General features: G+C 43.4%; 2 protein-coding genes across 4 annotated transcripts in view; both read right to left on the bottom strand.

The window, feature by feature from the left end:
* Window positions 1–3,141: 3,141 nt before the first annotated feature.
* On the bottom strand, window positions 3,142–3,672 carry LOC138005068 (craniofacial development protein 2-like). Its single transcript, XM_068851357.1, has one exon. It carries the CDS (start codon window positions 3,670–3,672, stop codon window positions 3,142–3,144), a length of 531 nt encoding a protein of 176 aa, XP_068707458.1.
* A 4,259-nt stretch (window positions 3,673–7,931) lies between these two features.
* LOC138006799 (tetratricopeptide repeat protein 28-like) overlaps window positions 7,932–15,000 on the bottom strand; it is a 31,233-nt gene continuing 24,164 nt past the window's right edge. For all 3 annotated transcript variants that reach the window (XM_068853367.1, XM_068853366.1, XM_068853368.1), the window contains 2 exons: window positions 9,200–13,551; window positions 7,932–8,799 (listed from right to left, as the gene is read on the bottom strand). In XM_068853367.1, coding sequence (XP_068709468.1) covers window positions 8,780–8,799; window positions 9,200–13,505 — 4,326 coding nt within the window. In that variant the 5' untranslated portion in view covers window positions 13,506–13,551 and the 3' untranslated portion in view covers window positions 7,932–8,779. The remainder of the gene's footprint in view (window positions 8,800–9,199; window positions 13,552–15,000) is intronic.

Here is a 15,000-nt window from a genome sequence, read left to right as displayed (position 1 = left end):
TCATTTGGTCGGTGTTTTGTATAATATCTCTCCATTGCCGTCATGCTCATCCTCTGGAGTGTGTTTTTTTGTGAAATTCAATCGCTGATTGTTTCCACGCAGGTCCGCACTATTCAAGCGGACGAGGACGAAAATACTGCTCAATTTTCACGAAAGTAAAGGAAAAGAACTTTAAAAACATGCATTCACTTTGAACTTAAGTTCGTTGGGTAATAAAAACATTTAAAAGGAACAGCCCCATTAAATTTACGCAACGGTTCGTCCTCGAGTTTTCCAAACTTTCAGCCACTAGTCTACTCGATCAGCTACCTTTTGCAGAGCTTTTCCATCCCCCCGCTCACTTCTCTTTGACGTTTCATGATGATTCGGAAATAAATGTGCCATTCTTTTGCAGGCCTGGAACTTCTTCCTCGGGGTTTCCGTCGCCATGTTCATGCTTGAAAATTTTGTATGAAAGTCAAGTAGACTAGTGCACGACTGGTAAAACCTCGCGAATATCAGTTGTGCAGTAGTCTACTTGACTTTCATAAATATTTTAAATCAATTTTGACTGATCACGATCTTCTCTGATCCAACGCTGTGCAAGACTTATCGTCCACGGTTTTTGCAAAGGTTTTAAAACTGCTCGAGGTAATGCGTGACATATTACAGTCGCGTTACCTGCGCAGTAACGTTGCGCACAAACAATTAGCGCGAACGTCCTTAAGCTTAGTCCGTCGGTTTCTGTATTTAAGAGCAGACTAAAGACTCATCTTTTCAGAGCTACTTATGATTATTTTTTTGTGTATTATCTTTTTATGCATTTTAAGTTTTTTCTTTTGTATAGTTTTTAATTTGTGAATATTAAGCGATATAGAGCTTTCTGTATATATCGCTATATAAATAAATCTATTATTATTATTATTATTATTATATCCATTTATTCTACAACTTAGTAATACGTCTAGCCTACCAAATACTTCTAAACAACCAATGAGTAAAGTTAAGTTAACGCTCCTTACAGTGGAAGCATTGCTAATATGACCACCAAGAAACAAACACACACTCATCTTGAGACTTCCAGGTAAATATCGCTTATATTAGGTCGAAGCAAAGTACTGTTGCTAACGCAAATAACATGGATGGCTAGTATTAACGCGAGTTTCTTTTAAGGCCCTTGAGAGGGTGGCTTACTCCCAAAGGCACCCTTCAAGAAACGATGAACAACTGTATGTTGGCCAACTAAGGTATTCTCAGCGCTAATCATACCAGACAAAGCTGATCTAGTAGTGATAAGTGCCGAATGGCATAGAGGGGAACTCGGGATAGGAAATTATCTGTTTAAAAACATTGCTCTTGTCATTCAAATGTGCCATCCGCAGGAACAAAAGACCCTTTGTTTTGACCGCCAACGGTGCTCTGCCGGTTGGCACATTAATGACAATAGGAGACGTCAACGATATCTTCCCTATATAAGAACTCAAAAAACAAGGGCTAGACTCGGGGAGAGTGAAGGGAACTCCCTCTGACTACAGAATACAACCCATTTCAAAGAATAAACGCTGTACTGAGTGGCCCGTGCCGTCACCACTCGAATGCCCTTGGCCTGATCAGCCTTTATCTTACCCAAACATTTGGGAATTGGAATTACTGTGCAGCGATTCCTGCTCCCGAGACTGCAAGAAACATTAGTTACACTGGTAATGCCGAAGCCACCAGCACTCGCAACAGTTTGAAAAATCAGTATATACCACTGGTGGATGACCAATGTAACGAAACGCCTGGTGGACACTCTCAACCCACATTCGTAACTCAATGCCCTACTACTTATTTATCTTCGTTCCTAGTGGAACATAGGTCCTCAACTAGAGCGCGCCACCTAACCCTTTTTTGTGCTGTGCCCTTTGCCTCTTTACACGTGAGATGTTTCCTCTCCAAGTCTGCTATTCTCGTACGTCGCCAGGTGTGCCGGGGTCTCCCTCTCTTTCGCTTCCCCTGTGGGTTCCACTCCAGTACCCTTTTGACTACATGTCCATCTGGTCTCCTCAACGTGTGGCCAATCTATCCCCAAGCTCTTTGTCCTATACCTTGCTCTATCGGTCGCTGCCCTGTCTGTCCCCAAAGCTCCTTGTTGCTGATTTTTCTAGGCCACCAAGTCCGCAAGATGTTCCTCGGGCTCTTATTGATTAACACCTGCAACTTCTGCTCCAATCCCTTAGTCAGCCTCCTAGTTTAATTAAGAACCATACAAGAGCACCGCTTTCACATTTGACCAAAAGACTCTCAGCTTGGTCTTGGTTGTTAGTGCTGTGGATCGCCATATTGGTCTCAGCATCGCAAATGCCTGTCTTGCCCTTCCAATTCGCGCTTGAATATCCTCGTCAGTGCCTCCCTTCTTGCTTACAATGCTCCTAAGGTATGTGAACTCATCCGCGTCCTCAATCCGCCCCCCTGCAACCGACACACCATCGCCACGTTCGGTGCCAATACGCATCAACTCTGTCTTGGTGGCATTTATCTTCAGGCCTACCTTCGCACCTTGTACCTCCAAGCTTAAAGCCCATGTCTTATCCCTCATATCCTATATTGTGTGCGACAGTAGGACCAGATGTTGTAAAGGTCCACTGAATACCCCTCTTCCTTTCAAAGGCTGTCCTCGTCACCCAATCCAGGGCGACCAGAAACAACAGGGGAGATAGCAGGCAGCCTTGTCTTACCCCAGTCCTCATATTCATTGGTCGGGTCCTCTGTCCATTGTGTACCACCTGTGGGGAAAGACCTCTGATGATGGTGACCACCTTGTCAGGCATCCCGTAGTGCCGCAACAACCTCCACAAAACCGCTCCGCTGGTACTATCGAAGGCCTTTGCGAAATTCTATAAAGTTGATATACAAGGAGGACCGCCACTCGATGCTCTGCTCCACAATAATCCGCAGTGTTGCTATTTGATCTGTACAGCTTCGACCAGCTCGGAAGCCCGCCTGTTCCTCTCTCAAATTTTCATCCAGTGCGATCTTGATGCGCTCCAGGAGCACTCTGCAAAACACCTACTTGCCATGTTTAGCAACATGATGCCACGCCAGTTTTTACAGTTGCTCAGATCACCTTTCTTGGGCAGCTTGATTAGCAGACCCTTCTTCCACTCCTCTGGTATCTTCTCCTCACTCCATATCCTGTTGCAGAGGTCCAAAAGAACCTCCTCTTACGTGTCCACTTCTTCCCTCAAATCTGTCGTGCAGCGCTAGCTTGAATGCGAAGTCTTTAAGCATGCTGACCTCGAAACGCACTAGGCCACTTTCCCCTTTTCTCACTTTGGCAATCTTTAGCCTGAGGTTTGCCATCAACATAGGGTAGTCCGACCCAATGTCTGCCCCACGCAACACGCAAATGTCCTGCAGCGTGCTCCTCCATTTCTTATTAAATACCAGGTGGTCGATCTGGTTACCAATAACAACGTCAGGAGACCTCCATGTCCGCTTATGACACTCCTTAGGGGGGAACGGCATTCCACCGATTACCAGCTCATTTGCCTGACAGAAGTCCGCCCACCTCTCACCATAATCATTCATCTCAGCTCTTGCGCCATGCTTACCCATCACCTCCTCTCTGCCTGTATTGTCCATTCCCACCTTAGCATTCATATCTCCCATGACGATCTTCACATCTCTGCATGTCACCTGCTCCAAAACCATCTGTAGCTGGTCGTAAAAATCGTCCTTCGCCTCCTCCGTTGCCTCATTTGTTGGGGCATAGCATTGCAAGATGGTGACCTGCTGCCACCTTGAGTTGAACCTAGCTCTGATTATCCTTTCAGACACCGGTTACCATTCCAGCAGGCATTGTGCACCTTTTTTAGACAGAATGAAGCCAACTCCCCTCTCATGATTTTCACCTTCATCCATTCCTGAGTACAGTACAGTTTCTTTTGTAGCTATCCTCAACCTCCCACAAGAGTTCCATCTCATTTCACTTACTCCCAGAATACTAATACCATATCTCTGCATCTCTTTGATCACCTGAGCACAATTACCAGTCTCAAACAATGTCCTTATATTCCATTGCCTGATCTTCACCCCCACTTTGGTGACAGCAATTTCATCGGCGATTTATGCGTCATTCTCTGCTTTACACGCTGCTCCAACGGGGAGTTAGCATCCTGTACCCCTGCTTCCCGATAGGGCGCAGTGGGAATTCTAGTTTCGGTTTCTATAATGTGCTTCTTTTTCCGGGAGTGGGTTATCGGCCCGCCGCCCAGCCCCCAACCTGGAGGCCAAGGGGATGTTCTTCGTCTGGCCTCAACCCTTCGAGCAATCCGGCATAGTTAGACCTGCCAGGGACCAAAGCCCCCACCGGCAGAGCTCTCTGGGTCCTTGAGACACACAAGCTCCACCACCACGACAAGGTATCTGCCCAAGCTGCCCTAGCTGAGCAAAATAAAGACACGAGAGCATCCCTTTCTTTTATCGGATAGTTACACCCTCATCAAGTCAGAATCTAGAGTGAGAACCAAGAAAGTGATTCCCTTTGTGGGGGTCAAAACAGTTTTAATGATAATTGGACTGACTCTTATATAGCGAGAAAAGGAACCAAGAACATCCTTTCCCGGCAATAAAAAACCATCTACCAGAGAAACAAAGTCACAGAAAGTCCTTTGTGCCCAAGGACCTCCAGGGGATGTTTCATAACCTTGGTGAAAATCCCCGGAGAACACAGACGTCAAACTCGTGAGTAACGACTTAAATTCATAGAGCTGCTCATTAAAAGAAACTTAAGGAACTTCCTGTTCGCTAAGGCAAAGGGACAAGCATGATAGGCAAGTTTAAAAACTAAGAAGGCCAAATAAGCTCCCCACGGGGTAAGCAAAATGAGGACTGCGTTGATGCATCCAACTTAAAATGCCGAAAGCGAAGAGCTGCATTGCAGTTCTCAAAACGAAAAATCAATCTGTGCGAACCATCCACCCAATTTGGTAAAATAGGGGCCAAGCATTCCCCGAGTTCACGCAGTGACCTCGGATCACACCAAATTCCTCTACATTTGTAGCTTGAAAATCGTCCTTAGACATAGCAAACTGCTGATGAACATTAAAAATTCGTGTGACAACGTTGTACATACTCCAAGATTCCTGGATCTGAGGTGACCTTCAGCCACTCAGAAAAGCAATTTTCAGTCCGTCCCACCATTAAGGGTGGCTGGTTTTTTAACAAACTGTTGACTTCCTCATCTGGACATACATACCAAAATTGTTGGTTGCTTCGGGAAAGGACCTTGGCCTTCACAATAACAAGAAATGGTCTGTTATCATCTCTAACTTAAACAGCCTGACGGGCATAACTAGTATCAAATTGATAGGCAGTGTAAGTCGGCAAAACGGTCATTGAGATGTTTAAGACCGGCCAAAAAATGGCTTGATTCATCGAAGCCTGGTCAACAATCATTGAGGATAGCAGAGCGCTCTCTGGCTGGTGACGAGGCTGCTAAGTGCCCACCCTGGAGTCACTTGCCTCGAACATGATCTAAAAGAAGCTAAAAGCAGGCTACTGCAGGCTCTGCTAACGTAGATGCTGACTGTCTAGACAGCATCATTCAGATCATAATGGCGACCTGATTCCAGGTCTGCTCTCATAGACGCCTTTACTAGGTCACAGGTAAATGAATATTGTAATACACTCCCTCCTATTGAGGATTGCAGACCGCTCTCTGGCTGATCTTAAGGCTGTAAAGCGCCTCGACTAGATAACATCACAAATGGTGAATGCCTTAACAAGGTCACTCTAGGTAAACGTGCGATAAATGTGACTATAACGTAGATCACTTATCCTTTGAAATGTATCGTACAGTGGAATTCGTTCGGTTCAAGCTGCCGAACAGGCGCCACGTGGTACTAATGCGAATGCCTACACGAGGTCATTCTAGGTGAATGTCCATAACGTAACTATTACATAGACAATTCACCTTTGAAATTTATCGTACAACGGAATTCCTACGGTTAAAGCTGGCGAACAGGCGCCACGCACGTGGTGCTAACGCGAACGCCTACACAAGGTCAATCTAGGCGAATTTTTCATAAACGTGACTATTACATGGTTCACTTCACCTTTCATACGTATTTTACAAACTCTAATAAAAGACTTTCCGTCCAACGACAAAAGTGGCAATGTCAGAGGAGGGTTCAAATCCTAAAATACCACATCTGGATACAAAGATCAAGAGTTTCCAAAATGGCGGACACACGTGTTCACCAATCCGGTATCAAAGAACGCCATAACAAGGTCATTCTAGATTCAAATAAACACAAGTAACTCCTACAGAATTCACTTCACCTCCAGCAAAGAAACGTCAAGGGGAAAAGGAAAAACACTTACCTGGGACAGCGGAAAAAACTAAAAATTTTCGACAGAACACGATGCGATTAAAAAGCACGTAAACTCCCTTCAAGCAGTTACGGTTCAGTGATTGTGACGTCCCTCCCTGCAGACTAGGTTCCTTCTTCATGTCAGTACCGGAGGTTACGGTTTATGAGATAGAATTAGAAAGTTAAGTCGAAAATTTGCAAATAGCCTACAAATTTTAGTTGCGACGTGCACATTTTTAGTAGCAAAAATTATTAGGCCATACAGCTTTGCGATAAAGCTATTGTAAGTTAATTTCTTGTTGTCTTTGTTAAAGCCACTAAAAAGAGCATATAAATGGGAAGACAAGTGTTTTCCAGAAAAGATTCTTTGAAGGCATATCGTGGCCAGCATAAAAGTAGCATTGGATAAATTGGAAGAGCATTAAAGGAAATTGCATTGAGTAGTAAACCAGACTTTGTAATTTTAACAGAAATTTATTTTATCAAACGAGTTGATAAAGGTCAAATAGTCACTGTGAAAGATTTGGAAAGCTGACGTTTCGAGCGATAGCCCTTCGTCGGAGCGAATAGAGGAATTGTGGTTGTTGTAGGTTTATATGTGTGCGGAGGAGATCTACATCGGCGAAACAGGGAGAAGATTGGCGGACCGCTTTCGCGAACACCTACGAGATGTAGAAAAAAACGACACAGATGCCTCAAAACCAGTCGCACGCCATTTTAATCTTCCTAATCACTCCCACCATAACATGACTATTTGCGGCCTATCCTTACACCACGGAAACACAGAAAGCCGTAAAAATCTCGAACAAAAATTTATTTTTCAACTGGGCACACTCTATCCACACGGAATCAATGAACGCCTCTCATTCCATTAATCTATTTACAAATTCACGTCACCCTATTTCTACCAATAGCAAGCTCCTCCGCACACATATAAACCTACAACAACCACAATTCCTCTATTCGCTCCGACGAAGGGCTAACGCTCGAAACGTCAGCTTTCCAAATCTTTCACGGTGGCTATTTGACCTTTATCAACTCGTTTGATAAAATAAATTTCTGTTTCAATCTCCCACCGACGCAGCACCACAGTTTCTTTAGAAACTATACTTTTTGTTTTTTGTAATTTTAAGCTAGACATATAAACCAATTGCAAAGTTTCGATTGATTGCAGTCTTTTAGTCACAAAAGCGACTCATACAGGGCCGGCGCAATTTCCCAGCAATGATACAAATTACCTATAAGTAGACGGAATAGGTAGGCGCTGCCCTCTACCAACCAATCTTAGGAAAGTCTCGAATTAACAGACTGGTACTACAAATAATAATTATTGTTGCATGTGAAAATGACTAAAATGTGAGCACTTCTATAATCATACTGGCTCAGCTCCATTTAATCCTACACCAAATGCAGTACATTTTAGGAGGTGCCACCCACAATGTGAGCACTTGCAGTTACTGACACTATTTATTTGGTAAAAAAAAAAACAGTGAAAAGTGACCCATTAAAATGCTAATGATATAAATTAAGCATATGCATCAACTAATTATAAATTTTCTTCCTTCCTTTTACGTTTTGTCTCTTTCTCAGGAACGTGTCCCACCACCAAACACAATTAACTACCTTGCTGACGTGATGTACAACGCCTACTATTGTTTTGAGGCCTCCACACTTCGTAACATGGATGATGTGGCATGCGGATTGTGTGGAGTTGTTGGGACAATATACCTGGGTGATGGCAATGCAAAGAACTGTTGCATCATCGCTGCAGTAAGTACGTTAATGAATGATTAATCATCACTGCATATAATCATCATCGACCTTTTTTTTTGCCTTTTTATTTACCTTTTATCATATGGCTCGCCTTGCTAATATCGTGGTTAAGTCTGCTAAATCATTAGATATTCGCTACCATCTCACCCGTGGCGATGTGGCGAGTTATTACTTCTCATGGCTTATTAGTCACATTTAAGTTACAAAAACGATTCAATTTCGAGAGAGCCGTCTTCACATTCCTTTGCTTAGAATTGCAGGTTCGCCGTTATGCCCTGTTTCTGCTTATTTACACCTGATTCGTTTAGTCCCCGCGCGCCGTTCGTGTCCCGTTTTTCTCATTTCAGGTTCCAAGGGTCTTGTTCCCTTACAAAGCGTACTTTTGTTTCTTCTTTCCATTCAAATTTGGTCCCGGCTGGGTGATTTTTATCAAGTGATTAACTAATCCTGGTGCAGGTGCTTACAACACAAGGTGCAAATGCAAGGACTTGGACAGTATCTTAATACTGAAATCTCATGGTACTTTAACAATAATTCACATATCTTTAGTCTGTCATGATATCTTTAGTCTGACTGCTACTGAGGTATCAAATGATTGAATTATTTTCAATACTCATATAATTGAAGGAAGGAAAATGACATATCGACGTATTAGAGTCCAAGTAGTTTTTTCACGTTTTCGACATCGTTTCTGAAAAAACAAAAAAACAATAAAGAAATAAACAAATAGTGAGTTAAATGAAAACTATATTCATTCATAAAACTGTTTGTGCGTAGTTAATAGCAGCAATTCCTATTCAGTGTCAGTTTGACATGTAGACTGTAAGACCTCAATAGCTAACTTTACTTTCCACACCTAACTGGCAATCAGCGATCAGTTTCACTGTCAGTCCATCATAATACGGCTCAAACAGCTAGCTATCTGCAAGAAGGCCCAAGTAGCCGACCTGATAAATGCAGACAATGTTTATTTCAGGTAGTAGCCATTTCTCTGTAAAGAACGTACCTACTCCTTTCGACAACTTGCTCATTAATAACATGTACAAAGTACAGCGATTCAGTCATTAACGTTGTATTTAAATAGCACTTACCATTCATTTCGCGCTTGTGTTGCCTAAATTCAAAGGTGACATCATCGCCAATTAGCACAAATGGCGCCCAGTATTTTGTGGCGGAATAATTCTTTGTTCCCCGAAGAGATTTCATAGCATGGTGAAGAGCAGTACTTGCACTTTTTCTGTTTGTCAAGTGTTGGTAAAAACTCTTCATGAACATAAAGGTCGCCTCGTCATCGATTGCCCAGAGTGACACTAGAACAGACCGGGCACCAGCGCAAAGGAAAGCCCTGGCTATTCCCACAACACCCTCAGATTTTACCTCTCCCTGGCCACTATGACAGCAACTCAGCACAACCAGCTTTGCCTGAAGACGAACTTCATGAACATCGCTCATTGTTAACATATAATCTTCCTTTTTGGGGATCTGGGATGAGCGGTCGGGATTTGGAGCTAAAACAATTTCTCCAAATTCGTCATCTCCATGAGCAGCAACGTGGATTAAAGCAACTGACTTCATTCTTTTCAGCACCTCAGCTTTCGTTGCATTTTCGCCAATGAGAGGTGTGGTCTGCAGAAGTTCTCCGATCATCTCCACTTCTTTTTTTGCGCACGGCAACTGTTTATACATGGGTTCATTGATACCCCAAGTGATTTCCTTCAAGCACGGATCACCCAAAAGGAGCGCTCCACTCTTACTGTGGAAGCTATCAGGTGCACTAGCGATCACTTTTAAAGCGGTCAATGACGGAATTGCACGGATCCTGACAGTGTCACTCAATGCAGAAAAAGGAGCCAAGCAAAATGGTCCATCAGGCACAAAGACTAAGTCATCACCTTGAAGCAAGTCTGCAATAGGACTGACTAAGACATCATACAAGGGCTGCAAAGAGTTCACAGAGAAGCCCAAGGACTGAACGGTTTCCTTGACAGCTCCCCCACTGCACGAGAAGTTGCTGTGTTGTCTGTCAAGCGAACGATTCTCGCATCGTTCAACAGTCCCCGCACTGATCTGTTTCAAAGTAGTTTCCATCAGTGAGTCGGCACTTCCATTTTTTATCTCCTTTTGTCTAAAATTTATCCTGCTACCTTCTCTTAGCAACCAGAAGCTGATCGTGTTCACGTCAAGTGCTATGAAAACAGTTTGTGAAGGTAGATCTTTTATTACAAAAGAGATAGTTTCCTTTATCATAACTGCTGAAGAGGGTTTCTCATCAATGCCGTACTGCATCTTCAAAATGTCAGCCAAAGCCTGTGCTCGTCCATGCTCAGCAGCATACAAAGCCTCATTAACCTCTCCATTCTTCAAGAGTGCTGTCCACAGGGCATTGTACGCAAGTCGATTTGTTTCACGAAAGCTTATTTTCCATGCATCCTCTGACTGAAGAAGACACCTTGTTTCATCATAATAATTTATACTTTGACGATAGTAATTGAGAGCTTTGCTCAAGGAGTCTAAAATTTCATGAACACAACCGAGCTGATAACATGCCATTGCCTGCCCTATGGGGTCCTCGGTCTCCTTGGATATACTAAGCTTTTTTTCGTTAAAGAGAAGCCCTTTTTGAAACTCACCCATATTGTAATAAGCGCTGCCAAGATTTCCATAAGCAATTCCTTTTCCGGCTATGTCCCCTACTTCGTTCGCAATACTAAGATGTTGATTGTGGTACTCTGTGGCTTGCTTAAGACTGCCAAGACTTTGATAAGCGCTGCCGAGATTGCCATAGGCACTTCCTTCTCCAGCTCTGTCCCCTACTTCTTTTGCAATACTAAGATCTTGATTGTGGTACTTAATGGCTTGCTTAAAACTGCCAAGTCTGTGATAAGCACCGCCGAGATTGCAATAGGCTTTCCCTTCTCCGGCTCTGTCCCCTACTTCTTTTGCAATACTAAGATGTTGATTGTGGTACCTTATGGCTTCCTTAAAACTGCCGAGACTATGATAAGCATTGCCAAGATTGCAATAGGCTCTTTCTTCGCCTACTCTGTCCCCTACTTCTTTTGCAATACTAAGATCTTGACTGTGGTACTCTATGGCTTGCTTAAGACTGCCAAGTCTGTAATAAGCATTGCCGAGATTGCCATAGGCTCTTCCTTCTCCAACTCTGTCCCCTACCTCTTTTGCAATACTAAGATTTTGATTGTGATACTCTATGGCTTGCTTAAAACTGCCAAGTCTGTAATAAGCATTGCCGAGATTGCCATAGGCTCTTCCTTCTCCAGCTCTGTCCCCTACTTCTTTTGCAATACTAAGATCTTGATTGTGGTACCTGATGGCTTCCTTAAAACTGCTGAGACTATGATAAGCATTGCCAAGATTGCCATGGGCACTTCCTTCGGCAGCTCTGTCCCCTACTTCTTTTGCAATACTAAGATCTTGATTGTGGTATTCTATGGCTTGCTTAAAGCTGCCAAGTCTGTAATAAGCGTTGCCGAGGTTGCAATAGGCTCTTCCTTCTCCGGCTCTGTCCCCTACTTCTTTTGCAATACTAAGATGTTGATTGTGGTACCTTATGGCTTCCTTAAAACTGCCGAGACTATGATAAGCATTGCCAAGATTGCCATAGGCTCTTCCTTCTCCGGCTCTGTCCCCTACGTCGACTGCAACACTTAGATGTTTATTGTGGTACTCAATGGCCTGCTTAAAACTGCCAAGACTGTTATAAGCGATGCCAAGATTGCCATAAGCTGTTCCTTCACCAGTTCTGTCCCCTACTTCTTTCGCTATACTAAGATGTTGGTTGTGGTGTGCTATGGCTTGCTGAAAACTGCCAAGACTTTGATAAGCATTGCCGAGATTGCCATAGGCTCTTCCTTCTGTGGCTTTGTCCCCTACGTCTTTTGCAATACCAAGACCTTGATTGTGGTATACTATGGCCTGCTTAAAACTGCCAAGACTTTGATAAGCGCTGCCGAGATTGCCATAGGCACTTCCTTCTCCAGCTCTGTCCCCTACTTCTTTTGCAATACTAAGATCTTGATTGTGGTACTTAATGGCTTGCTTAAAACTGCCAAGTCTGTGATAAGCACCGCCGAGATTGCAATAGGCTTTCCCTTCTCCGGCTCTGTCCCCTACTTCTTTTGCAATACTAAGATGTTGATTGTGGTACCTTATGGCTTCCTTAAAACTGCCGAGACTATGATAAGCATTGCCAAGATTGCAATAGGCTCTTCCTTCGCCTACTCTGTCCCCTACTTCTTTTGCAATACTAAGATCTTGACTGTGGTACTCTATGGCTTGCTTAAGACTGCCAAGTCTGTCATAAGCATTGCCGAGATTGCCATAGGCTCTTCCTTCTCCAACTCTGTCCCCTACCTCTTTTGCAATACTAAGATTTTGATTGTGATACTCTATGGCTTGCTTAAAACTGCCAAGTCTGTAATAAGCATTGCCGAGATTGCCATAGGCTCTTCCTTCTCCAGCTCTGTCCCCTACTTCTTTTGCAATACTAAGATCTTGATTGTGGTACCTGATGGCTTCCTTAAAACTGCTGAGACTATAATAAGCATTGCCAAGATTGCCATGGGCACTTCCTTCGGCAGCTCTGTCCCCTACTTCTTTCGCAATACTAAGATCTTGATTGTGGTATTCTATGGCTTGCTTAAAGCTGCCAAGTCTGTAATAAGCGTTGCCGAGGTTGCAATAGGCTCTTCCTTCTCCGGCTCTGTCCCCTACTTCTTTTGCAATACTAAGATGTTGATTGTGGTACCTTATGGCTTCCTTAAAACTGCCGAGACTATGATAAGCATTACCAAGATTGCCATAGGCTCTTCCTTCTCCGGCTCTGTCCCCTACGTCGACTGCAACACTTAGATGTTGATTGTGGCACTCTATGGCTTGCTTAAAACTGCCAAGACTATGATAAGCATTGCCGAGATTGCCATAGGCTCTTCCTTCTCCAGCTCTGTCCCCTATTTCTTTTGCAATACCAAGATCTTGGTTGTGGTACTCTATGGCTTGCTTAAAACTACCAAGACTTTGATAAGCATTGCCGAGATTGCCATAGGCTTTTCCTTGTCCGGCTCTGTCCCCTACGTCTTTTGCAATACCAAGACCTTGATTGTGGTACTCTATGGCTTGCTTAAAACTGCCAAGACTTTGATAAGCATTGCCGAGGTTGCCATAGGCACTTCCTTCTCCAGCCCTGAAATCTATTTCCTTAAAAATGGCTAATGCTTCTGTGTAATTTGTTATGGCCTGGTTTAAGTCAGCTACACTATGGTAGTAGTTACCAAGATTATAACAAGCCAAACCCTCGCCCTGTCTGTTTCCCTCCTTTCTTGCAACCCTAAGCTGTTGCTTGTGCCACTCCAAAACGTCCAAGTTTCTATCCACCATCTTGATAATCAGAACCAGGAAGGTTTTATCAGAAATCTGGGGTGCACTACAGGATAAATGAACGAAAACACAAAAAGTTCAATGCCCTGACTGCAACATGCGAAGCTGGCACAGCAAGATTAATTGAACAGTGAAGGAATAACTATTGTAAGTCAGTATTTTTTTAAAAATGCCTTTTTTCATCAGCGTTTACCAAGGAATGTTTTTGGCTTACGGAGACTGTCATTCTAAGCAAACAGGAATATAGCCTGTAATATGATAAAATACTTGGGTATTTAATGGGCTAAGACCGTTTTATACAACAACAATCGACGAACATTAAAATAAGAAATTATATTATGCAATGAGGAAAAAACAGCTCATAGGAAAACGATGGCATCCCATTTCATCTTTCTTATTTAAAGATAAAGGTTTTAAGATATGCTTTGCTGGCAGGAAATTTGCTGCAGGTATGTAGCCGACACCAAAAAGACAGGATGTGATGTAATTATGAGTGTAATATCCAATTTTCTGCGATTGGTGTCAAACTCAAAATGTTTTTATTTCGTTTGTGTAGGCCTTTGGTCCCATTCTGGTCTAAACTTTAGACCCAGGCCAAGAACCCTCGATTGCCCCTCAGTAGTCTTGAGAGAAGTAAAATTATGGATTTCCCAATTCCGTGGAAGCAAGTTGTAAAGGGGTTGTTTAGTCATCTTGAACAACCATCTTTCGTGCACAGAACGGTTGCCTATCTTACATGCCCTGAATCTTTTCCTCGGCCGTTTTTTGACGAAGTTCGAGGTCGATTCAAGGCCTTCCACGTGGCAGAGCTTGACCTTTGGCGTTGCTTGGCTTGATGTTGCTGTGTTGGACGGTTCATGGATCGAATTTTACGTAACTTGCTATTTTGTTTACCTCCGTATTTTGGCCCGACAATGGAGACTTTCCGTTGTCAGCTTCAGAAGCAAGACGGATTTCGTGGCGGATGACTTGTCTTACAGAGTCCTCAGAGGGGACGAAAACATCGCCGTCGTCCATCCGAGTTTCAAATGCGAACAAGGAGACTGGAAATAGGCTTTTTCGGTGTCAACTCTCATACAAACTGCCTCTCCGCGAACACTTTCGACGCTGGAAGAACTTGACGTACTGGATTTGGCTCTGAGTCCAATGCGTGTGAAGAAAGACGACATTTAGGACCTGAGCGACTATTACCAGTCTCGTTCGCCATGTGGCCTCCATTCTTCTAGTGTTAACTTAGACAGTTTTAAGAGACTTAACTAGTGAGCAGCGCTCTGCGAACTGTATTTGTAAAACGTTTTATTTTCGGACGCGTTTCGTCTAGTTAACGTAGACTTGTTCAGGGAATTTTACAATAATACATTAAACGCCTGTATTCAAGCCATAACTGATGGCAAAAAATGTGGGGCACAAACCTTCAGGTTTGACCGGATTTTCGAAAGGGAACAGGCGTAGCTGTGAAATATTAGACGTGATAAACAATGTTTTGGCTTTTGCG

This window comes from Montipora foliosa, chromosome 6 (genome assembly GCF_036669935.1).
Source record: "Montipora foliosa isolate CH-2021 chromosome 6, ASM3666993v2, whole genome shotgun sequence".
In the NCBI taxonomy this organism is placed as follows: Eukaryota; Metazoa; Cnidaria; class Anthozoa; order Scleractinia; family Acroporidae; genus Montipora; species Montipora foliosa.
Note: the sequence above shows the minus strand (reverse complement) of the source record. Positions and strands in the feature narration are given on the sequence as shown.